Source organism: Molossus molossus, unplaced genomic scaffold (assembly GCF_014108415.1).
Source record: "Molossus molossus isolate mMolMol1 unplaced genomic scaffold, mMolMol1.p scaffold_m16_p_21, whole genome shotgun sequence".
NCBI classification, from domain to species: domain Eukaryota; kingdom Metazoa; phylum Chordata; class Mammalia; order Chiroptera; family Molossidae; genus Molossus; species Molossus molossus.
Window position 1 is genome coordinate 51564047 of NW_023425357.1, and position 23666 is coordinate 51587712.

Below are 23666 nucleotides of genomic sequence, written 5' to 3' on the forward strand. Positions count from 1 at the left end.
TGAAGACAAAGAGAGAACTTAAAAGCAGCAAGAGAAAAGCAGTTAGTTACCTACAAGGCCGTTCCCATAAGACGGTCAGCTGATTTCTCAAAAGAAACTTTGCAGGCCAGAAGGGAGTGGCAAGAAATATTCAGAGTGATGAAAAGCAAGAACCTACAACCAAGATTACTCTATCCTGCAAAGCTGTTGTTTAGAATCGTTGGCCATATAGTTTCCCAGACAAGGAAAAAGTTGTTCATCACCACCAAACTGTTATTTATTTATATTTTTATCCTCACCTGAGGACATTTTTCCATTTTTTGTTCAGATGGGGGGGGGGCATCGACGTAAAAGGTACACATCGATGCATGGTTGGGGGAATAGGTGAAAAAGGTGAAGAGATTAAGAAGTACAAATTCATTGCTAGACTGACAAACCTCAATGGGAAGGTGGTTGGGGGGGTGGGAAGAAATAAACCAAAGAACTCATATGCATAACCAATGGACACAGACAATAGTGTGGGAAAAGGTGGGAAGGGGGCGGGAGTGGGGAGGAGGGGTTCAATGGGGGAAAAATGCGGAACATCTATAATACATTTTACATCCAACAATAAAGATTAAAAAAAAATAAAAAATAAAAAATAAAAAAAAAAACATTTTCTAAATTAAAAAAAATTTTTTTTCTTTACTGATTTTTAGAGTGAGAGGAAGGGAGAGGAAACGAGAGAGAAACATCGATGACAGAGAACATCGATTGGCCGCCTCCTGCATGCCCCACACTGGGGATTTGGCCCACAACCTGTGCCCTGGCCAGGAATCAAACAGGCGACCTCTTGTTGTAGGGTCGATGCTCAACCACTGAGCCACACTGGCCAGGCGACAAAACGTTTCTTAAGACTAGAAATAAATGTCAAAAAATTAAGCTATGCCAAATACCGGGAAAAAAAAAGATTAATTCTCCTCCCTTCACAGTGATTTTGTACCAATAACACTACTTTCATTCCCGGATCAATCTCCTACACATTTGTTGAAAAGTGATGCAAAGTGGCAATATTCGGAAGCAAAGAAATTCTTTTGAAAATCTTAACCAACTAATTTTGAGACAACGTTTTACAAATAAAACATGTATGTGATAAAACATGTCTACAAAAGGAACCAGAATTCTCTTCATTGTCAAAAGCCCTACTAGAAAGAAACAGATGTCCTTGCACACCTCTTCAGGGACTCTATGAAGGCCACTCGGGAATCAGGTGCTCTCGGAATCTGTGAGAGGAAACATGAGACTCCAGTGAGATGCAGACAGAAACATCCTTGCTCTCTGCCCCTCGATCCCAGTTCATGAAGATGCGTACTGACCACTCGAGGTGTGAGCAGGGCGGGCAGGAAGTGAGACACATAGTAGGGCCTCCTGAATATGCTGCAACAAAGAAAAGCAGGCTCAGACAGCAGAAGCATCAGGACAGCTCAGTGAAGGTAACAAAAAGGTCAGTTTCCACTCAGAGTGGCACTGGGTGGGTCATCTCATTTCATGGCTATGAAGTTACATCATATTTTTAAGACCCAGTTCATGCAATGGGTAGTCTGTGCTGGTGACAACCTATCTCTTAGGGAATCTGGACAATGCTCTCCCCCTCAGCATGGCCATGGCTTTGGGTCAATCCAAGGCCACAAGGGTCATAGTAGGTCAATGTGGGCATTCTCCTTAGAGAAGATCTAGAAATCCCAGAAGTTGGACATTTCTCGGAAGCAACACCTTAATAAAGCTACCCCAAACTCACAGCAGCCAGAATTTAACAAGTTTTGGGATCACATCAAATTCAACACAATTTTGGAACCTGACTCCCTGTACTGGGTCAACACTGGTCACCAGTGAAGAAGTTAATAAAAATCATCATCCCTCTGAACAGTGTGGCTCTGCTCTGCCCCACCTGTTGGCTCTGTTCTGGGGTGCTGCGTGCTTTTCCAAAGAAAACATATGTCATGGCAAGGGCTCCACACCAGCCAGCTGCAGGACCATCACCGGGACGTTCATATTAACAGCTGGTCTCCCCACGAACACAACTGACCTGCTGCATGTGGTTCTGAGAGCAGATGAGGGGATAACTCCAGCAGCATGACCCTACCTGGCCTCCATGACAGCAACAGGAATCTTCCCTGTGTGTTCAAACACCTGGATAGCCTTCTCCACATCCTGGGACGCCTGGCTGTGGGGCTGACTCCATGCAGGAGGAAGGGAAAAAAAGAGAAGGCTTATTGTTTTTATGGAAAAGGCGCTGAGCTCGATGCATGGCACACTGGGAATTCAGAACTAGGAAGGGCACCAATGGCTTTCTTTCTGCCCTCAGCAAGTCAGACCAACAAGCAGCCCAGCAACAGCACGGCCCCTAAGGAAGCCACTGCCACCCTCCCATCTCCGTGTCCTTCCTGCCTCTACCCTCTGCTGCCTCTCTAGGACAGGCGAGGGCTCCACTAAAGATTTTCAGGTGTGAAGGAACAGAGACTAAATTTGATTTTTTTTCTTTTTTTTTTTTTATCCTCACCCAAGGATATTTTCCATTTTTTTGTACAGATAGAGTGGGAGGGAGAGAGAGAGAGGAAGGGAGAGAGAGAAACATCGATGTGAAAGGGACACATCGAGTGGCTGCCACCCGCACGACCAACCAGGGCCGGGGACAAACTGCAACCGAAGTACTGTACGTGCCCTTAGCGGGAACCGAACCCGGGTCTCTCCGGACCGCAGGCCGACGCTCTAACCGCTGAGCCAAACCGGCCTGGGCTCATTGATTTTTTTTTTTTAGAAAGAGAGGAAGGGAGATAGAAACATCAATGAGAGAGAAACATCGATCGGCTGCCTCCTGTATGCCCCTACTGGGGATCGAGCCTACAACCCAGGCACGTGCCCTGACCAGGAATCAAATGAGGACCTCTCAGTCCACAGGACGACACTCAATCCACTGAGCCACACTGGCCAGGCTACGTTAAGTATTTCTTTTCTTTTTTTTAAAGACTTTTTAAATTTTATTTATTCATTTTTAGAGAGAGGAAGGGAGAGGGAGAGGAAGATAGAAACATCGATGAGAGAGAACATCGACTGGCCACCTCCTGCATGTCCCCCACTGGGGACCAAGCCCACAACCTGGGCTTGTGCCCTGACTGGGAATCGAACCAGTGACCTCTTGGTGCATGGGTCAACACTCAACCACTGAGCCACACCAGCAGGGCAAGTATTTCTAAATATTCACTTTAACAGCAACTCTAACAGTTTCAAGCAACTCACAACTTTTACGTAAAAGGATCTTCTAAAAAATATATACCACATAGCCATCTGACATTTAATTTAAATAATTGTAGTTAACCCTTTTTTCTGTCATTCCTAGAAAAAGCATGACACCTTGTCCACTCAAACCCATGTGGACGGAGATCTTCCAAAAGACAACCCTTCCTATAAGTCGTGCCTGTCTCGCTCCTGTTCTGAATAGTGTGACATTATAGAACAAGCTTAAGGTAACTGTCAGGCTCCACCTGCACCACACATACCAGGCCCCAGAGACAGAAAAGGCTCAAATGCTCAACTCAGTCACAGGAAACGAGACTGTGCTTGGTGAGCATGGGGACACACCCAAGGCGGCAGCACCGAGGTGAGTTACCTCTATGATGTCCCCGGCTGTAGACAAATCCTCATAGAGTCCCATGTTTTCCATGGAAACCTGCAGAGAAGACATGAGCGAGAACATAAGGACCAGATAGGTGAAGGCGGCTGAAGATCAAGGGGAGGAAGGGAGGTCAGGACTCACCTTGAGGTCAGACAGCCGTGTCCTGGCCAGTGCGATGTAGTCTGTAAGGAGGGATCGGTACCTGCTGGGGACCAGGGGTGGGTGGAGAATGTGCACCTATAGAGAAAACACAGCAGGGTGTTAGCCTGTCGGCCGCTCCTGACTTTGAGGAGACGCTCATATTGACGACAGGAAGTCAGAGAATTAGCCAGAGACCAGGAGGACAAAAGCTGGAGTGGGACAAACAAAATCCTGGTGAGGGTCTCCACATGTGCCTGAGGGTGCTCCTTCAGAAGTGGGTGGGCAAGGGTCCTGCAGGAGGACCAGGGCGCTCCTTTGCAAACCTCTCTCCTCAGATGGAAGGCACCAAGGCAGCCACTGCTGTTCACGCCTATAATCACGAGACACCTTTCCATCTTGAAGGCTGCCAGCTGAGGCCTCACCCAGGGTACCCGAGAGACAAGGCGGTCAAGCATTCAGGCAGGTGGGGGGAGGCCTAGAGGTGTGAGCAGCGCTCTGGGCTTCACCCTATGATGGGTACATGGCTTGTTCTATTCTTCTACCTATTATCTCACCTGGTTTCTTTGGAATATAATGCAAATGTCTTAGTTAAAAAAATGATCAGAATTGCCCTGGCCGTTTTGGTTCAGTGGTTAGTGTGTCGGCCCACAGACCAAAGGGTTGTGGGTTCGATTCCCGGTCAAGGGCACGTACCTGGGTTGCAAATTTGATCCCCTGCTCTGGTTGGGGTCATGCGGGAGGCAATCAACTGATGTGTCTCTCACATCGATGTTTCTCTCTCTCCCTTCCTTCCTTCCTTCCACTCTATCTAAAAAGAATCAATGGAAAAATATCCTCCGGTTAGGATAAACAGAAAAAAGGTCAGAATCAGTTTCCAGGTGCCCTTCCCCCAAAAACAAATGCTGGTACAGCTATCTAAGAAGGCTTACAGAAACAAACATATTCTAATTGTGAGATTCATACAGACTTATTATAAAAAACATTTCCCACACCTGGAAGCAATGGCCACTGGTAGTCTGGGGATATTCTTCCAGATTCTTCTCCTTCAATATAACAATGGATCAGAAATGGAATCATACAACACTCATGTTCTCCTGAGTCAGCTTTCAGAGTGCTTCATGGAAGGGCTGGGAGAGCTCCCTGCGAGGCCACCGCCCAGGGACAGCAAGGGGCTGGTTTCTGGCCTTTTATCATCACCAACACTTTCACCAAGGGCATGCCGACACCTCTGGTTGTCAGGTCTGCATCAAGCAAAGGTGCCAGCAGCCAGCTTCTCACCTGCAGGTACCGGGGGGCCTCAAAGGGCACAAGGTCAGACAGGAACTTGAAGAGGAAGACCAATGCCTTCTTGCTGCTGCAGTGGTGGCCCCTTGAGTTCCCAAAGGAGGCCTGGAGGGAGATGGGCGTGAGGCACAGGCAGCAGGCACCCTGCTACCCACACAGGGACCTGTCAACCCAGCGCTTCAAAAACAGAAACTACTACTAAGAAAAGAGAAACCACAGCCCTGGCCAGTTTGTTCAGTGGTTAGAGCGCCGGCCCTCAGACCGAAAGGTTTCGGGTTTGATTCCAGTCAAAGGCACGTACTTTGCAGGTTCGATTCCTGGCCCGAGTTGGGGTCATGCAGGAAGTAACCAATCAATGTGTCTTTCTCATATCGATGTTTCTGTCTCTCTCTCTCCCTGCCGCCATCCCTTCCACTCTAAAAGTCAGTTCATAAATTTCTGAATGTTACGGGGAAGCCTTGGCTAAAGATGTGAGATGAAACAGTAACCATGGTGACTTGTGAACATCAGAGGCACATTTTACTAACTGCCTAACAAGGGCTCTCCTCGGCAAGTACACTCCTTCCATGCAGTGAAGCCACTTCTCAACAGTTATGAACAAACTTCCAAACTCGTCTGTGTGGACAAGATCAACACAGGGGAGGCGGTGGCCCCTCAGTTCACTGAGAGTCCCGATCACAGCAGAACGAATGGACCTTCGAGGAACTGAGAGCGCCTGGGGTGACTGGAGGAGGGAGGTTTTTAACAAGTGTTGGCCCTGAACACTGCCAGAGAGCAGGGACCAGACACCTCGCCCCAAACTCAGGTCTTACAGCCAGGCCCACACCACAGCCCAGCCCTGTCACAGCCCCTTAAACGCGGAGTCATTGTTTAATCACCAGGAGACCCGCTGCAGCTCTTCTGCAAAGAGAACGTGATTCTTTTGATCATTTCGATGGGTGGACAGACGCAGAAGCCATTAGATGAAAAGGGCAGCCCCCACATCACCATTCTGTTCCCACTCTACACCCTCCCAGCCAAGTTCAAGAGGGATCATTTGCCTCCATTTAATCCATCTACACAGAAGGGTTCCACTCAATTGAGAAGAAGCCTGGCTACACTGAAGACAGGAACAGAAACAAAGCCCCACAGCAGATCTACAGTTCCCTGGAAACAACACACACTGAAAGTAACACACACCCCAGATTGAAGTAACAGCGGCACTTAGTGTCACTCCAGGAAAAAGGCAGTTCTTTTCATTATTAGAAAAGTTACACCCAAGCACATACTGGGATGAGCTAAGAGCTATATATTCCCAACCCCAGAGGCTCAAATTTGCAATCATATTGGTCTATTTACATTGACATCATTGAAAATAAAGATTAAACAGTTCTTCAAATGTTGAACACATGCATAAATACCTGTCAAAACACATCTAACCATTCACTGAAATTGAGTACATTTTATTTTATATACATTATATCTCAATAAAGTTGAATTAAAAAGGTAAAAGGACCCTGGCTGGTTTGCTCAGTGGTTGGAACATTGGCCCACGGACCGAACTGTTGAAGGTTCGATTCCAGTCAGGGGCACATTCCTCGGTTGCACTTTGGTCCCCCGCCCTGGTTGGGGTTGTGCGGGAGGCAACCAATCGATGTGTCTCTCTGACATCAATGTTTCTTTTTCTCTCTCTCTTTCCCCCTCCCACTCTATCTGAAGATAAATGGAAAAATATCCTCAGTTGAGAATTTAAAAAAAAAAGGAAGGAGAAACAAAACCAGAAAAATACCCGCAACACGGCACTGCAGTATTCTTCTCCTGCCCTCTATTGTCTTGAAAACGGAACAAACATAAGGTCTGGGCACAACTGGTTGGGGCCAAATCACCCCAGCAGAGCTCTCAGCAGATGGAGATGTACAAACACAGCAAAGTGCTGGGGTTCTGGGGAAAGTCCCTCAGCACCTTGAGAACACTACCGTCGACTGCACGCACATCCCTGGGAGCACAAGTCGATAAGAAGGAACTTCAGCAAATAAAACAATGAAGAAAGAACACCATGAGACCCGTCCTCTACTAACACCAGGCAGAGAGCAGCCGGCCCCCCGTGGAGCTGTGCAAAGTGGCTCTCCTTAGTAACTTCAGGCAGGTGAGCTCTCAAGAGGCACACCTACTCCACCCAAAGCTTTACAAGAATAACAGACTTACTCGTGCTACACCTCCTGAGCTAATGTTCATGAAAACACTCCCTCTCACCCAGGCATGGTCTAGGCTCTCCCAGGCTCCCTTAGAAGCCTGGATTCTGCAGGCATGAAAGAGATAGAAAGACCCCAGGAAGACCCTAAAAAGCCCATTCCCAGACTAACTGGAAAACAACGGACAGTCTCCAGTCTCCAAAAAGCAGTGGTCACGAGTTTTCACTCCTTCCAGAGAGATCCAGCAATCTGGAAAGGGGCCAGGCCCTGGGCAGGAGGGTTTGTCTGGGGCCATCTCTGCAGAGCTGACCCCAGAACATGTTCATTCTTATGACAGTGAGTCGTGAGATATGCCAACTCCCTACTGGGAGCACTGGCCAGTCAGCAGAGGTAACGCACCCGGAACCAGTCTGCGTAGGACAGGAACACAGAGGGGCCCTCCAGCGCAGCCTGACGCACAACCAGAAACACGGTGATCATGCTGTCCAGGTCGAAGCTCTCAAATGCACGGGCCAGCAAACGGGCCACCCAATCTAGGCAAGAATAACCAGTAGGAATGAAATGTGTAGATTCTGCCCCAACAGTGTGGCTCAGTGGATTGACTGAGTGTCATCTCACGGACTGAGAAGTTTCGGTTTGATTCCTAATCAGGGCACATGCCTAGGTTGTGGGCTCAATCCCTCATAGGAGGTGTGCAGGAGGCAGCCAATCAATGTTGCTCTCTCACATCAATGTTTCTGTCTCTCTCTCCCTTCCTCTCTCTCTAAAAAAAAATTTAAAAAAATATTTAAAAAAAAAAATGTGTAGCCCTGGCCGGTTTGGCTCAGCGGTTAGAGCGTCAGCCTGCGGTCCGGAGAGACCCGGGTTCGGTTCCCGCTAAGGGCACGTACTTCGGTTGCAGTTTGTCCCCGGCCCTGGTTGGTCATGCGGGTGGCAGCCACTCGATGTGTCCCTTCACGTCGATGTTTCTCTCTCTCTCTCCCTTCCTCTCTCTCCCTCCCACTCTATCTGTACAAAAAATGGAAAAATATCCTCGGGTGAGGATTAAAAAATAAATAAATAAATAAATAAATAAAATAAAATAATGTGTACATTCTGCTGGGGAGCAAGTGTTGCCCTTACAACTTGCATGCTCAACGCCAATTTCAAGGGACTGTAAACTGATCACAGCAACTACATGAGGCTGATGAGCAGCAAGTGTAGAGCCTGAGAGGGCACAGTCCACAGGATGCAGGGCACCTTCTGGGCAGGTGAGGACTTCCACCTTCGCTGAGATGGCTACTGTGATTCTGCCCATGGGCTCACCCTAAAACTTGGAGCTTTGCGGACAATAATATACGTATCGCGTGCGCGCGCGCACACACACACACACACACTCACACCCCCAGGACACCCAAGGCGCACCAGTCACCAGCTGCTGTGCTCCAGGGAAGCAGATCACCAGCGTGGACACACAGGACAGCACGTGCTGCCAGTTCACCTCGTGCGTCTCCAGAACTTCTTCTAAGTGGCCAACCAACTCCTCTGGACTCAGGAACACGAAGAGCTGAAACAGTGTCCTGGGCTGTCAGAGCAAACCACTGCTGGGCAGGGACTGGACCTCACCCCTCCCACTTCCAGCAGGACACAACCCAGAGCTGAGACAGGACACTTCCGGGTCTCCTCTGCAGCAGTCAATACTGGCTGACGACTGTGGGAGATCTTCCATGGCCCCTGGGCCTGCCCCGAGAGACTCACCCTGCGGTACAGGCCAGTGAGCAGAGGGTGGGTCCTCGCAAAGCTCCAGTCCCTCTGCATTTGAACAGCACTGGAGACTTCACCAGGAAGAACAACAGACAAAAATATCAAGTCAGCAACCACCAAAATCTGTGTTTTAAAGCTCCAATGTCAAAGAACTACCTTGTCATAATTTGCATTTTTTCAGTTAGTGAAGTTCATTTCCCTGCTTGTTGACCATTTCTATGTTATAAAATGTCTCTCTGGCCCAGTTACCTGCTGGTGATCCTTTATCATATTTGCTATATATGTCTTCTAACCCATCAACTACATTTGAGTTTGGCTGCTTTTAAACATTAACTGTCAATAAGCATTCAGTGAGGACGGTGGTGAAAGACGGTGGGCTGGCGCAGGTCCTAGGGGAAGGACAATGGCTTCTGTCCGGAGTGTCCGGGTCCCACCTGAGGACCCTCCTGGGGACAGATCACAGCAGAGCCGGCTCAGTGGGCAGGGTGTGCATGTCAACCCCATTAGTAATAGTGAACACCTGCAGGTGGTGTTCATGATGGTGACAGCAACCAAAGGACACTCACCAGTAAAAGATGCATGAGCATTAAACACTTAAGAAAACCAAACTAAATAAGAAAGTGCTTAAGTGACCTTGAAACAGAACCTTGAATTTAAAGATATAACTATGTTTTCAAAAATCTATTTAGAAAAAACAAGAAGATTTTATGTTAAAGATATTTCTACTTTGGTGACGAGACGGATGAGTGTTTCTTTCCATGCTCCTTTGATCCTTAATGTTCTTTATGAAGATGGTTAATGATACAGTGTCCTTCATGATCTCAAAGTATCTGAACATTAACATAGGGCCCCCATGCTCCCATCAAGGGAGGCAACGGTTCCCCAAACAAACGGGCCCAGAACCCACCTTTTAGCACAGGCTGGTAAGTAAGTATCTGAGTCAGCGTGTGCCTGGAAAATCTCTTTGGAGAATCTGTCGAAAGTATACCGTGGAACGTATGTCCACTGAATCCGCTGAACCTGCAAATGAACCAGAAAAAGGATCTCAGGAAAAAAGATGCTCGTCAGTGTTCCAAATGTCACCATACGAGCTGGTCCATCGTTCCCACACCCAGACAGCTCATCAGAGATTTCTGTCGAGCAAAGCAGCCCTGGACCATGAGGTCCCCGACTCCCAGTCAGGGGCTCACAGGCTTGCCCCTTCCATAACCTTGAAACTCTCTCTGCCAAGGCCACCACACCACAGGCTAGACACAGAGTTCAGGTAAGTGTAGTTTCAACAAGAGAGAAAACTACAAGCAGGCAACAGAGATATCCTTTAAGCCAAAAGGAGGGAAGAGGTCAGATGAAGATCAGCAAGGGCTGGGCCTGCAGAACCACAGTGGGATGAAAGCCCCGCAACCGCTGGCCTGGACCCAATAGAGGGCCAGGGCCCAGAAAACTGCCAGTGCTGCAAAGCCTTGGTTTCCCCATCTGTGAAACAGGAATCGGACAGCAGGGTTGTGCCAAGTGTTGCACAGAGTGTCTGGCGCAGCACCTGGCACACATAGGGGCTGAAACTCAGCAACTGTTCCTAAAGCCAACAGTGTCCTGAGACGAGAAGGGAAGGAGAAACCACCCCTCAGAGGGAGCAGGCGTCACTGACAGGTCAGGAGGGACAAAGGATGACCAGGGCTAAAGTGGGGTGTGTGACAGGGTCAGCCCTACCGACTCCTCGTGGGAGAAAACCAAGGGTCCCAGCAGTTATGTGCACTGCCCCAGGGTCACATATGACAAGGACGTCAGGCTGAGGGAGGACCCGGGGGCCCACAGGCCCTGCTCCTTCCTGGGTAGCAGGGTCCCAGTGTGCCACTGCACTGATTAGAGGATATCTGATTTCACTGTAAGTATAGGCAACTAATTAAAAAATTTAAAAAGAGCCCTGGCCGGTTTGGCTCAGCGGTTAGAGTATCAGCCTGCGGTCCTGAGAGACCCGGGTTCGGTTCCCGCTAAGGGCATGTACCTCGGTTGCAGTTTGTCCCTGGCCGTGGTTGGTCGTGCGGGTGGCAGCCACTCGATGTGTCCCTTTCACATCGATGTTTCTCTCTCTCTCTCTGTTCCTCTCTCTCCTTCCCACTCTACCTGAACAAAAAAAAAAAAAAAAAAAAAATGGAAAAATGTCCTCTGGTGAGGATAAAAAAATAAAAATAAAAACAGATTTAAAAAAAAAAAAAAAAAAAAAAAAAAAAAAAAATTTAAAAAGAAACAGACTGATGATCATTATCTGACTCTTGGGACATGAGTTTGAGCAATCTAGGCATATTACAAAAATGCATAAAATTTAGAAAACAAAGCAGTGTTTTCACTGTGTAAGTAAAGCACTGGATTACATAGCACAGTTGAGGACTAGGAAGTATGTGTGGATGACCAGAGCAAACGATGACAGAGAATGCTGGGAGATTCTCTGGGTTTCCCAGAGAGAGAGCCAACTCCTAGGCTGTCCTCACACGTCTGACTGAAGTGAACCTGGACCCCTCAACATCCAATTCAGCATGTCCACGTGCAGCTCCAGAGCCAAAGAGAGAAAAAGCCAATGTGGCAAAACCAGGACCACTGTGGGTCTCAGCAGGAGCCCTGGGGCAGGTGGAGGGAACTGACAGCTATGTGCTCCGGGAAGCCCTGCAGAGGGCCAAGAGGGCAGGCACAAGGGACAGAGAACCAGTGAGATGGTCACCCTGGGAGGAAAGAGGGGTGTACCATCAGCAGCAGGAGCCTGGGCCTAGAGAAATGAGGAGCCCAGAGAGGGGCACCTGGCCCCCTGCCTCATCTCAGATGAAGCGGGCAGGCCAGGGAGTTTCAAGGGCTTCCCAGCTGGCACCTGCCCTGGCGCCGGCACGATGGCAGAGGAAGTGTGCTCAGGACTCACCTGTTGTATTTCAGAGTGTCTGAAATACCTAGGACCTCTAACCTAGCGGGGAACCACCTCCAGGATCCCCCAAGGAACGTACCAGCACCTCACCGCCTTGTGTGCTGAGGACTCCTCCTGCACGCCAGCAGCCAAGGTTTCAAGTGCGACTGATGTGAGAACGCGGAAGCAGAAAACAGACAGTACATAGTCACAGTCCATCAAAAATACCCCTATGTGTTTCTGGGCAAGGCAGGCATTTCATCGTTGGTTAGGAGCCCCTCACTTCCAAGTTACAGCCCTCCCCACAGACAGCACAAGGCCTTCAGGCTTCCAAGCATCTCCGTGAAGCCTTTAAAACCAATCAAAGTGTGTAGACAATGAAATGTGCCCGAATTCACCATTAAACAGAATCACTCATTCACAGCTCTGGAGGAACTGAGCCAGGAGAAAAAGCGGAGGCTAAGTTTATACCAAACTACAACCAAAAAAGGGGTTTTCTGGTACAAGGACTCCATAGGGAGAAATATACAACAGGTAAAATACGTGAAACAGAAAGGCAGAGAAACTGAGGACACTCCTGGAAAGCAAGTGGAGCCATACAGTCTGGGCGCAGGGCAGGGCACTCACAGAGCAGCATTCTCTGCAACACGGCCAAAGCAATCTGTGAACACAGAACGGAGTCGCTGTTGCTCGGCCACATCTGGGCCCCACAGGAAGCTAGTCGTTACTCTAGAGTCAAATACAGAATTGACTTTCCAAACAGGTACACTGTTAAGATTTCCTCTTAGGTCTACATATTATCCCAGCACTGAACAGACCACACAGAGTGAAAAGCAGACTTTCTGGAAGTGTCTGCTGTGGTGCCCCGGGCCCTGGGTCCTGGGCCCTGGCTGCAACCTGCCACCCCCCCAACCCACTTCCCACAGGTGCTGTCTTCCCAGAAGAGCTCTGCTGAGGCTATCTCTACTGTAGCCAGTAAAGAGCACCCCTTCCCTCATCTAAAAGCACAGGCCCGAATTCCAGGCCATGGGGAAGACCTTTGGAAACCAGAAGACATGGGAGAGATCACAGTCTGTTTCCACTTCCCACACCTACTGGTCAAGGGAGGAACACTATGGAAGCATCTCATGATCACAACAAGATCAGCCACTGGTCCAGGAATGTCCAAGGAAGAACACTGGCTGGTGGGGGTGGGGGTGGGCTTATTCAGCAACGCCATGACACTTCCCTTCAAATTTTTTCCTACCTGGGGCATCCGTTCAGCCTCCATATCTCTTCTTGGGCCCAAGATTCTCTGAAATCCCTTCAAAACAAACATTTGCACAAAACCTGAAAACCACAAAAACAAAGTATTTACATATACTGGTCTCCACACAACCAGGAATCACACAGACCACCCTCTTCAGGAGCTCTGAAGCAGCAATCTAGGCACTGACCCACAGGGAGCTAGCTGTGAGAACACTCTGGTCCTGGCCTTCGGGAGCCCTGCATGTTACTGCCCACCAAATGCAATGCGCAGTACTCACCAAACCCAACCAGCAAAGTTCTGACCAAAGAGACTCTTCTCCTTGCCCTTCTATTTGAAAGGAAAACACAGCTGACCCTTGAACACCACAGGTTTCCACTGCTCCAGTTCACTCATCCAAAATTCTCCCCCGCCCCAATAAGTGTCCAGTTGGCCCTCCCAGGCTTCACATCCACAGTCAACCTACCTCAGATCAAATATGAGGCCGGGAACCCCTGAATGCACAGGGCCAACTTAAGTTTTCAGATTTTCAACTATGTGAGGCGTTGGCACCCCTAATCCCACTATTCAAGGGTCAACTATACTTATAATAAATCAAGTTTACAAGTAAGGAATTTTCTTTTAAAAAAGTAGCTTCCAGGGGTTTCTTGGGGACTCTCTCAGCCCATCTCCTATGCTGACACAAGAACCTTTACAGAAGAATCCAGAAGCACTACACGCTGGGGAATGAAGCAGAAAGGGGACTCATATCTTCTGAAAAGGTTAGAGTCGAGAGAGCTAAAATGAAAAAAATTCTCTATCTAATCTTCAAATTAAACTTAAGCTGTCTGGGGCCAGATTAAGGATTCAGGGATCACAGAAAGTTTCAGGAAATCATCTGTATGTAGATTTCACTCCTGGGATTACTGGCTCCGAGAGCAGCAGGAGAGGACCCACTCCAAGGGAGAGGTGTCCAGAAAAACATGAGTGATGAGCTTACACCCAGTCTGGACTTAAATAAGGGCTGAACTTAGAATTCCCAATCCACTTTGCTTTTCCTTGGGCACTTTTCACCTTTCAAAATAAGTTAGAAATGCCCAGCTGCTGTGGCTTAGTGAACTGGGTGTCATCCCATGAACTGGGAGGTCCCGTTCGAGTCCCAGTCAGGGCACATGCCTGGGTTGTGGGCTCAATCCCCAGTGGGGCGCATGCAGGAGGCAGCTGATCGATGATTCTCTCACATCAATGTTTCTGTCTCTCTCTCCCTTCCTCTCTCTCTACAAAAATCAATAAAAACATATTAAGAATAAAATAAGTTAGAACTGAGCCCAGGAAAAGTTACTTACCTCTGTTTCTAACCACCTCATAAGTAACAGGTACTCCTACTGCCCTGCTGTCTCCTACAACACATACTTTGTGGGGTGGAACTGCACCTCAATCAGCAGGTCATAATCTACATAGTTTTCAACTTGACACACTAGCTACAAGCCTCCTAACACAATGGGTCAACAGGCTGACTTACCAAAATTTCTACACAGTTCAAGTACAAAGGCACGACGACAGGTATGGCCCAAGATGACCTAATGCTAGATTTCCATGCCATGGTTGTGGGGCCTGTTTTGCTTCCCGCAGATCTTCACAGCAGAAAGCTAACCTAAGTGGATTCTATCCCAGAACCCATCTCTGTGATGCACTTACCAGACAGCACAGCCCTGGCGATGTCAGTGTGCTGACAGGACTCTGTCTGTTCGCACAGACAGCGCAGCTTCCTGAAGAGCCATGCCTCCACCGCCTGCATGTCTGTGTGGCTGGGGACAAGCATACAGCACACCTGGTCTCCTGCTCCACAGCCACCAGGCCCTTTCTTCCCACTCATTTCACTAGGAAGGTCGGACCACTGAGAATGAGCTAAAAACATTCTGAGCTTTCTGCACCAAGAAGTCACTGCTGACATGGAAGATTGTCAGGGACACCTGACACTAAGATCAGAAATAATCATTTTCTGGAAAGGGAACCCACTATATAGGAGAGCATACTTGCCAACGATACATCAGATAAGGGATTAATTTTCAAAATATATAGAGTACACATACAACTCAACAAAAGACAAAGAATCCAATTAAAAATGGGCAGAGGACCTAAATAGACACCTCTCCAAACAGGACATAAAAATGGTCAAGAGACATATGAAAAAATGCTCAACATCACTAATCCTCAGAGAGATGCAAATTAAAACAACTGAGTTATCACCTCACACCTGCCAGGATGGCTGCCATCAACACACCATCAAACAACAAGTGCTGGCGAGTGTGTGGAGAAAAGGGGACTCTAGTGCACTGCTGGTGGAAATGTAGACTGGTGCAGCCACTAGAGAAAACAATATGGTGTTTCCTCAAAAAGTTAAAAATTGAGCTGTCATTTGACCCAATGATCCCACTTCTAGGAATATATCCTAAGAAGCCTGAAACACCAGTCAGAATGAATATATGTGCCCCTATGTTCATAGCAGCACTATTTATAATTGCTAAGACCTGGAAACAGCCCAGGTGTCCATCAGTAGATGAGAGGATAAAAAAGCTGTGGTACATATGTACAATAAAACACTATGCAGCTGTAAGAAAGATCTCTTTATCCTTTGAGATGACATGGAGGGACCTGCAGAGCATAATGCTAAGCAAAATAAGCCAGTCAGAGAAAGACAAATACCACATGATCTCACTTATTTGTAGAACATAATAAACAAAACAAACTGATGAACAAAACAGATTCAGAGACATAAAAGTAGGGGACAGATTGACAAACCTCAGAAGAGGGCGGGGATAAACCACAGAACTTATATACATGTATGCGTAACCAATGGACAGACAATAGTGTCAATGGGGGAAAAAGGAGAAACATCTGTAACAAAAATAAATTAATAAAAAAATTTTTTTAGATAATAATAATTTTCAAGTAGTTTACTTGTTCAGAGTAGCTTACTATCATTGGGAAAGGGGGAAGAAAGTTTGGGAATGACAATCATACAAATACAACAGACAGCAGCAGTTACAGCAGTAGGTTGTCACCCAGCATGTCAGCCACACAGGACAATCCGTGCGGTCTGCAAAGCCCTGATGGGGGACCCTCACCTGCCCCGCCTGTCAGATGTGCATCTCCCTGATAACCAATAATGTGGAGCATCTTTATGTGCTTGGCCATCTGGATATCATCTCTGGGGAACTGACTACTGAAATCCTTTGTTCGTCGTTAAACGGAATAGTCAGGCCACCCCCACATCAAGATTACAAAAATTCGGTATTCTCTCTGGTGCTTTTATCATTTTTTTCCCTTCTTTGATTCATCAACAATATTTTTGGTATAAAGATTCCACTTAAGCCCTGGCTGGTATGGCTCAGCAGATAAAGCATGGCCCGAGGACCAGAGTTGTGGGTTCGATTCCGGTCAAGGGCACGTGCCTTGGTTCATCCCTGGCCTTGGTCGAGGTCATGTGGGAGGCAGCCAGTTGTCTGTCTGTCTGTCTGTCTGTCTGTCTCTCTCTCTCCCCCGCTCACTCTCCCTCTCTCCCTCTCTCCCTCCCTATCTGAAGATAAATGTAAAAACATGCTCAGATGAGAAGAAAAAAAGATTCAACTTAAAATCCAGATGTGGTCCACATGTACCACCAGTGTTTCAATATGGCATTTTCAACTCTGCTTGCAATCGCCCAAACGAGATGCAGTTTTTCATGGCCAGAGAACAAACATACAGACCATCACCTCCTGCTCAACAAGGGGAGGAGCAACTGCCTAGCTGCCTAGAGTAAAGAAGTGACTGCCTAAGGTTCTAAGTGCTTCTGGCACTTGCTTTCAATCCACAAGTCTCTCTCCTTCCCCCTACATCCAGAGGCACCTGGGCTGTCAACCCCTGAGTCTTTTAGGGAAGAAGAAGAAACTGGATTGGTTCCCTTCTTTCCACTGGTGGCTTAGCACAAGCCCATCTCAGGTTTGCTCAGCTGTCTACCACTGGTCCCTCTGCACCCTGCTTCCAAACTCTGTTCCTCTTACATCCTCTCCCACGCCTTCCCATCTTCATGGGTTGTGCCTTTTTACAAAACCCCCTTTCTGAGTCTTGGTGGGATTTCAGAAGGAAATAAAGTTACTTGCAGACATTTTATTAACCATATTTACTGGAACCTCTTTTTAGTTTTTAAAAACATTTATTAAATGGTATATCTTATACAAAGAAAACATCAGCAAGTCTGTTCATGGTTAAGACTTCAATTATAAAAAATGTTCTCTTTAAATAATAGAGTAAGTGGACCCTTGAACAACATGGGTCAAATATACACATATAACTTTTGACTCCCCCCCAAATTTAATACAGTTGTCATCCTTCACTGTATCTGCGGGAGACTGGTTCCAGGATCACCCCCCAATACCAAAATCTGCAAGTGCTGAAGTCCAGTATGTTAAGATGGCGTAGAACAACACATACAGTCAGCCCTCTGCACCCACAGATTCTCAGCTGCAGATCAAAAACACTGTTTTTGAACCTCTCAGTTGGTTGAATCCACAGATGCAAAACCCATGGATACAGAGGGCCAACTGTACTTACTGGAAAGAAATCTGCACATAAGTGGGCCTGCGCAGTTCAAGGCCACGTTGTTCAAAGGTCAGTTGTAATAATTTCTCGAAGCAATTTTCAGCTTTGATACATGAGACATACAAGATTAGTTATAAAAAATAAACCACATGATATTAGAATAATGTTACATTGTCACTACCTTTCCAGCAACTCTTGGAGGCTCACAATGTTCTGTATGTGAAGATGCCACACAGCTTCCAGCAACAAAGAATCCTGAGGAAAATAACAGTATTATGTGTCCTTCATGACACTTTCCTACAGAATGTTTAGCCTCTGTTCTCAACCACCAAGCTCTACTGAAAATCCAAGTGGAGGAACAGCACAGCCTAAAACATGTTTTATCCACTACGGGTTTAAGACTTACCAAACCTTCAGACATACCCGCTGCCATCTTCCCTTCCCCCTACGCATCCCCACCACTGCGTGCCCTGCAGGCTCAGACAGGGCCCTACCCAGTCTCTAGCTTCACTCGCTTCTAGACCCTTCTCCACTGTGGCCAACACAAGATTCCAAAATATAAAGGGACATGCCAATCTCTTAGAATCCTCCATAGCTTCTCACGCCTCTCAGGATCAAATTCCCTCTTTGCCGTGGCATAGCCCTTTGTGAGCTGGCCCTGCCTGTTCTGTCCTCTCCCAGTGAGGCCCTCCCTCCTGCAGCACAGACACACACCATCCCCTCAATCACCCTGCTCCAGTCCAGGCACCACATTCCTCCTACACTCCCTGCACCTCCCAGTTCTCCTAGGAAGCCTTCCCCAACCACCCAGATACAGTCACCCACTCTTTTCTGCACCCTGTGAACACTAACACATACAGTGTTTGCAGGTACTTCCTTCCCATCCAGAGGCATTTGCTGAACCCTTTTCCCTACACTCTGCAACTAATGAGATGTTTGGTGGGTTCCAAAATAAACATAGAGGTTCTCTTGGATCCACCCAAACAACACAACACTGCTTGGAAAACCCCTGGAGTCAGAGTTACAATCTCAGACTTACCTGTACTTTCCACAATTCTTGACAGAAGGAGAGCCGGGAGAACATACTGTGTGCTAATAAATGCCCAGCGATCTCTAACAAGGAAGACAGTTTCTTCTGAAAAGAGAGGTTAAGTCTTTTTTATAAATGGGCAAATACCACCCTGACCAGTTTGGCTCAGCAATTAGAACACAGGCCCGTGGATCGAAGGGTCACAGGGTTCCAGTCAAAGGCACATACCTGGGTTGCAGGTTTGACCCCCAGCCCCAGTGGGGGCCCTGCAGAAGGTAACCAATAGATGTTTCTCTCTCTCTCCCTCCCTCCCTTCCACTTTCTCTTAAAAAAAAAAAAAAGTCAATGGAAAAATATCGTCGGGAGAGGATTGACAACAAAAAATGGGGGCAAATACCTGAAACAATATTAAAGAAAAGCCCTGTTTCCCCCAACAGCTTAAAAGTAAGTAAGTGCAACACAATTTCCATGTCAGGCCATGCCTTACTCTTTGCTCCGGGTCCAGCAGCACCCCGCAAGAGGGCTCAGCACACGTCTCGCAGATCTGCACGAAGCTGGAAGCTACTGTCTGGCTGGACAGGACTGCCACCGGAACCCCCAGCCGTGAGGCTTGATCCTGAAAAGTAGAGCCTTAAGACAACACAAACATGAGAGACATTACAAAATCTGAAACAGAAAACTTGGAGTTTAAAATACCTTCTATCAAGCTGTAGCACCACAGAAAATTGCCTTTTGAAGGGCAGAATAGACCTCCTGGGAAAACACAGGTATCAAGTGAAGACAACTTCACGACTGAGGCAGCTCACCATCAGGGCAGCATCTGAAGCCCATAATTGCGTATTCATACTTGTGTGTTTTGTGGGACACAAACAAGAGAGCTTGGCAGACACAGTCTGATTAAGAATTTTATCTCAGGGCACCAGGAAATTCAAATGGGAGAGGCGAGTCAAATGAGGCAGTGGAATAGATGCAGGAGTGGGAGCTGTCCCGTGCCCTGCTGGGGAAAGGGTGGCTGTGCGACTGAGGCCCTTTGTAGACTGAACATCTGGAGCAAATGATACCCTCTGTGTACAGGCCTGGACAGCTACTCTCTAGAGATTGCCGACTGGAAGAACCACCAGGAGACTCTCAAATACCAGTCTGATACTTTCTACAGGGAAAGTTCCAAGCAGGATATCTATGCCAGATCAGGGCGGCCCATCCTAAGGCACTTGCTGCCACGGCAGAATGCCAGTGTGCTTGCCTGTGGGCCCAGGGGGGCAAGGGAGGTGCACACAATGCTAGGCATCCAGAGCAACCTGGAGTGATTCCCCAGGCTCTCATGCACCTCCTAGAGCTCATATGGGAGGAGGGCCCCGAGGGCCAATCATGGGCCCTCTCTATCATTATGTCCTACTTAAGAGATCTCCCAGGAAAAGGTATTAGATCTGGACCCTGCATTAGAGACCTGGTGATCTGAGAAAACTGCCCAGGAAACACAGTACTGATTCTGGGCCTCACTCAGGAACCCATCACTAGCTTTGCTGATTCTGAGTAGCAGTTCCTGACATCCAGTTGAAATCAGACTGTAGGAGCCACGAGGCTCAACAGTCCTCTTGAAGTCATGCTGTGCTCCTGGTTAAGGTGGATCAGCAGGAACGCTTGACTCCATTTCACCCGTGGGAAGGGAAACTCTACCTGACTGGCGGGCTCAGAGGACAACCAGCGCACAGGCAACACGGGCCTGGGGCTGAAGGAGAGCGGAGCCATCAGCTCCTCCCTCTTCATACAAGGCAAGGTGGTAGATGCGCTGAACCAGGGCTGCCCTCATGTGCCTACCAGGGCAGCATGGTAGAAAGACAGAAAATGCTAATTTCTAGCCATTTATTTCCAGTGTGTCTCCATGGGAAAGTTATTTGTTTTTATTTACAAAGCTTTTCTTTCTTTTATAGAAGTACAAATAAGTATGGTAGTATCTTCAGCAGGGAAAACTGAAAAAGCTTATGAGCCTGGCTTGTGTGACTCATTGGATTGAGCATGGTCCCATGGACTGAGAGGTCCTGGTTTGAGTCCCTGTCAAGGCATGTGCCTGGGTTTCGGGCTTGATTTCCCAGTAGGGTGTGCAGGAGGCAGCCGATAGATGTATCTCTCCTTTCCTCTCTCTATAAAGAGCCAATCAATAAAAACAATAAAAAATAAAATAAAGTCCTGGCCAGTTTGGCTCAGCAGTTAGAATGTCGGCCCATGGACTGACCAGAGAGTCCCGGGTTCAGTTCTTGCTAAGGGCACGTACCTCGGTTGTAGTTTGTTCCCGGCCTGGTTGGGGTCGTGTGGGTGGCAACCAGTAGATGTGTCTCTCACACATCGATGTTTCTCTCTCTGCCCCACACCCCACCTGAAGATAAGTACAAAAATGTCCTCAGGTGAGGATAAAAATAAAATAGCCCTGGCCAGTTTGGCTCAGCGGTTAGAGTGTCAGCGCACGAACCAGAGAGTCCTGGGTTCAGTTCCCACTAAGGGCACGAATCTTGGTTGCAATTTGTCTTCGGCCCAGGTTGAGGTAATGTGGGTGGCAACCAGTCAACATGTCTCTCTCACATCAATATTTCTCTCTCTCTCTCTCTTCCTCCTTCTTTCCCTCCTGCTCTATCTGAAGATAAATGCAAAAAAAAAAGTCCTTGTGTGAGGATAAAAAATAAAATAAGAAAGTTCATGACTTAACAGTCTCTTCATAGTTCTGTGGTCGAAGTTAAGAAATTCTTATGTTAATTCTTATTCCTTGATCCAAAGTCCATATAAGGAAGGGTGTGGCTGAGCTCGGCTCCCTGGAATGATGATGCATAACTTGTGAAATGCAGTTAGTTATAACAGTGAAAATCATTTTACCAAGCTCACTGTTTAAGGTTACTTCAACAGAAATCTAAAACAAATCAATGAATTAGTTAACATCTCTGGCTTCTGACTCCCCAAGTTCCCACTGCTCCCTGAATGTACATCAATGTCCACCTTTCCAAGGGACATGCTTCCTACTGTGTCAGATCAAACCGTGTATTTTTTGTTTGTTTTGTTTTTATTGATTTTTTTTTTCTCTGAGAGAGAGAGAGGAAGGGAGAGGGATATGGAAACATGGATGTGAGAGAGAGAAACATCGACTGGCCGCCTCCTGCACACCCCCTACTGGGATCAAGCCCAAAACCTGGGCATGTGCCCTGACGGGGAATCAACTGGGGTCTCTCCGTCCATGGGAGGACGCTCCATCCACTGAGCCACACTGGCTGGGACAAGCCTTGTTTTTACTAGCAGCCAAGCATGCCCCAAGCGAGTCACAAACGCCCGGCTCCCTGGTAAGCAGAGCGCACCAGCTGGGGTCTGAATCCCGGCTCCTCTGGGCACCCCGAGGAGACTCAGGGCGCTGACACGGGAGGGAGGCGGCTCTCACTCACCAACGAGCGCGCCCGGGCTGCCGTGGTCCACCCACTGGTCCACCCGTCCGCGGAGAGGCAGCTCTGCAGGCCGCGGACCGTCCACCTGGAACAGCAAGAACCTGCCAGCGCGCGGGGACCCCGGCCTCCGCCCTGCGCGCGGGAGATTCGCCTGCACCAGGAAACCTCGGGAACCAGGACCTCCGAGCTCGTCTCCGGGGAGACCCCCGCCCCCTCACACCCCCACCCTGCACCAGGAAACCTCGGGAACCAGGACCGCCAAGCTCGTCTCCGGGGAGACCCCCGCCCCGCACCGGGAAACCTCGGGAACCAGGACCGCGGAGCTCGTCTCCGGGGAGACCCCCGCCCCGCACCGGGAAACCTCGGGAACCAGGACCGCCGAGCTCGTCTCCGGGGAGACCCCGCCCCCCCCACACCCCCACCCCGCCCCGGGAAACCCCGGGAACCAGGACCGCCGAGCTCGTCTCCGGGGAGACCCCCGCCCTGCACCGGGAAACCTCGGGAACCAGGACCGCCGAGCTCGTCTCCGGGGAGACCCCCCCCGCCCGGACGGCACCCAGCGGGCCAGGCCCCTTACCTCAAGCAGCAGCCGGCTCAGGTTCAGGTGGCGCCTCAGGAGCTGCGCGGCGGCCGCCCGTACCTGCTGTGCCCGCTCGGGACCGGCCTCCGGCCGCCGGACCCTGCCCGCTGCGGGACCGGTTCAGACGAGGGGCGCCGGTCAGGGACCCGCCGACCCCAGTCCCACCCCCGGGCGGCCGACGCCCAACAGAGGCCACACGCCACCGTCACCGGCGTTCCCACAGCCGCCTTTCCCAACACCGCGCAGGGCACTCGGCGCCCCGGGGAAGCACCGAGAGGGCAGGGCCCGGGGGCCCGGGGTCGGAGGTCAGGGGTCGGCTCCAGAGGCTGAAGGCAGCCTGTGTGCGGAGGTCCCTCCGGGTCGGGCCGAGGGAGGCTCGGTCGGGAACGGGGCTCGGGCCTGGCCCTGCGCACGCCCACGGCCCCCGCACCCACCTACCCAGCAGCTCGGCCCACGTCCTCCTGCAGCCCCCGGGCCGCGGGTCGGAGGCCGCGTCCGGAACGCGGGAGCCCGACATGGCGAGAGCGCGGCAGCCGGCGGCAGCTCCGTACGTGCGGCCCGCGCTGCCTCCCCATTGGCTGGGGCCCGCGCTGCCTCCCCATTGGCTGACGGCCGGCGCTGCCTCCCATTGGCTGGGGCCCGCGCTGCCTCCCCATTGGCTGGCAGTGCCCGGACACACCCCCACCTGGGCGGAGACCCAGCGCAGCAGCCATCTTGGTGGTGGCCAAACGGGGGAGCTGCCGACGCCAGGTGGAGCTGGGCTTGGAGTTGGCGGCTGGCAGGGCGGATTCAAAAGGCATCACCTGCGAGAAAACGGCAGCATCCCTGGTGAGTAATTGCTGCCAACGACGATGCACAGCAGCTGGCCGTGAAGAAACCCCCTGACAAACCCAGACCCTGAAACCCGCGGTCAGCGCCCAGCAGACCCTCGGTGTCCACCTTCACCCACGGGCGCGGCGCAGTGGGACCCG

At 49.5% G+C, this 23666-nt stretch overlaps 1 protein-coding gene across 1 annotated transcript in view; it reads right to left on the reverse strand.

Moving 5' to 3' along the window:
• FANCA (FA complementation group A) overlaps window positions 1-23212 on the reverse strand; it is a 48200-nt gene extending 24988 nt beyond the window's left edge. Inside the window, exons 1-21 of the mRNA XM_036276079.1 lie at window positions 23134-23212; window positions 22693-22802; window positions 22116-22200; window positions 19181-19323; window positions 18703-18798; window positions 17845-17918; window positions 14781-14890; window positions 13104-13186; window positions 12485-12518; window positions 11958-12024; window positions 9878-9990; window positions 8965-9041; window positions 8632-8773; window positions 7627-7760; window positions 5051-5161; window positions 4765-4815; window positions 3773-3868; window positions 3626-3685; window positions 2102-2190; window positions 1335-1395; window positions 1192-1241 (exon numbers count right to left, since the gene is read on the reverse strand). Coding sequence (XP_036131972.1) covers window positions 1192-1241; window positions 1335-1395; window positions 2102-2190; window positions 3626-3685; window positions 3773-3868; window positions 4765-4815; window positions 5051-5161; window positions 7627-7760; window positions 8632-8773; window positions 8965-9041; window positions 9878-9990; window positions 11958-12024; window positions 12485-12518; window positions 13104-13186; window positions 14781-14890; window positions 17845-17918; window positions 18703-18798; window positions 19181-19323; window positions 22116-22200; window positions 22693-22802; window positions 23134-23212 — 1865 coding nt within the window. The remainder of the gene's footprint in view (window positions 1-1191; window positions 1242-1334; window positions 1396-2101; window positions 2191-3625; window positions 3686-3772; window positions 3869-4764; window positions 4816-5050; window positions 5162-7626; window positions 7761-8631; window positions 8774-8964; window positions 9042-9877; window positions 9991-11957; window positions 12025-12484; window positions 12519-13103; window positions 13187-14780; window positions 14891-17844; window positions 17919-18702; window positions 18799-19180; window positions 19324-22115; window positions 22201-22692; window positions 22803-23133) is intronic.
• Between the last annotated feature and the right edge of the window lie 454 nt (window positions 23213-23666).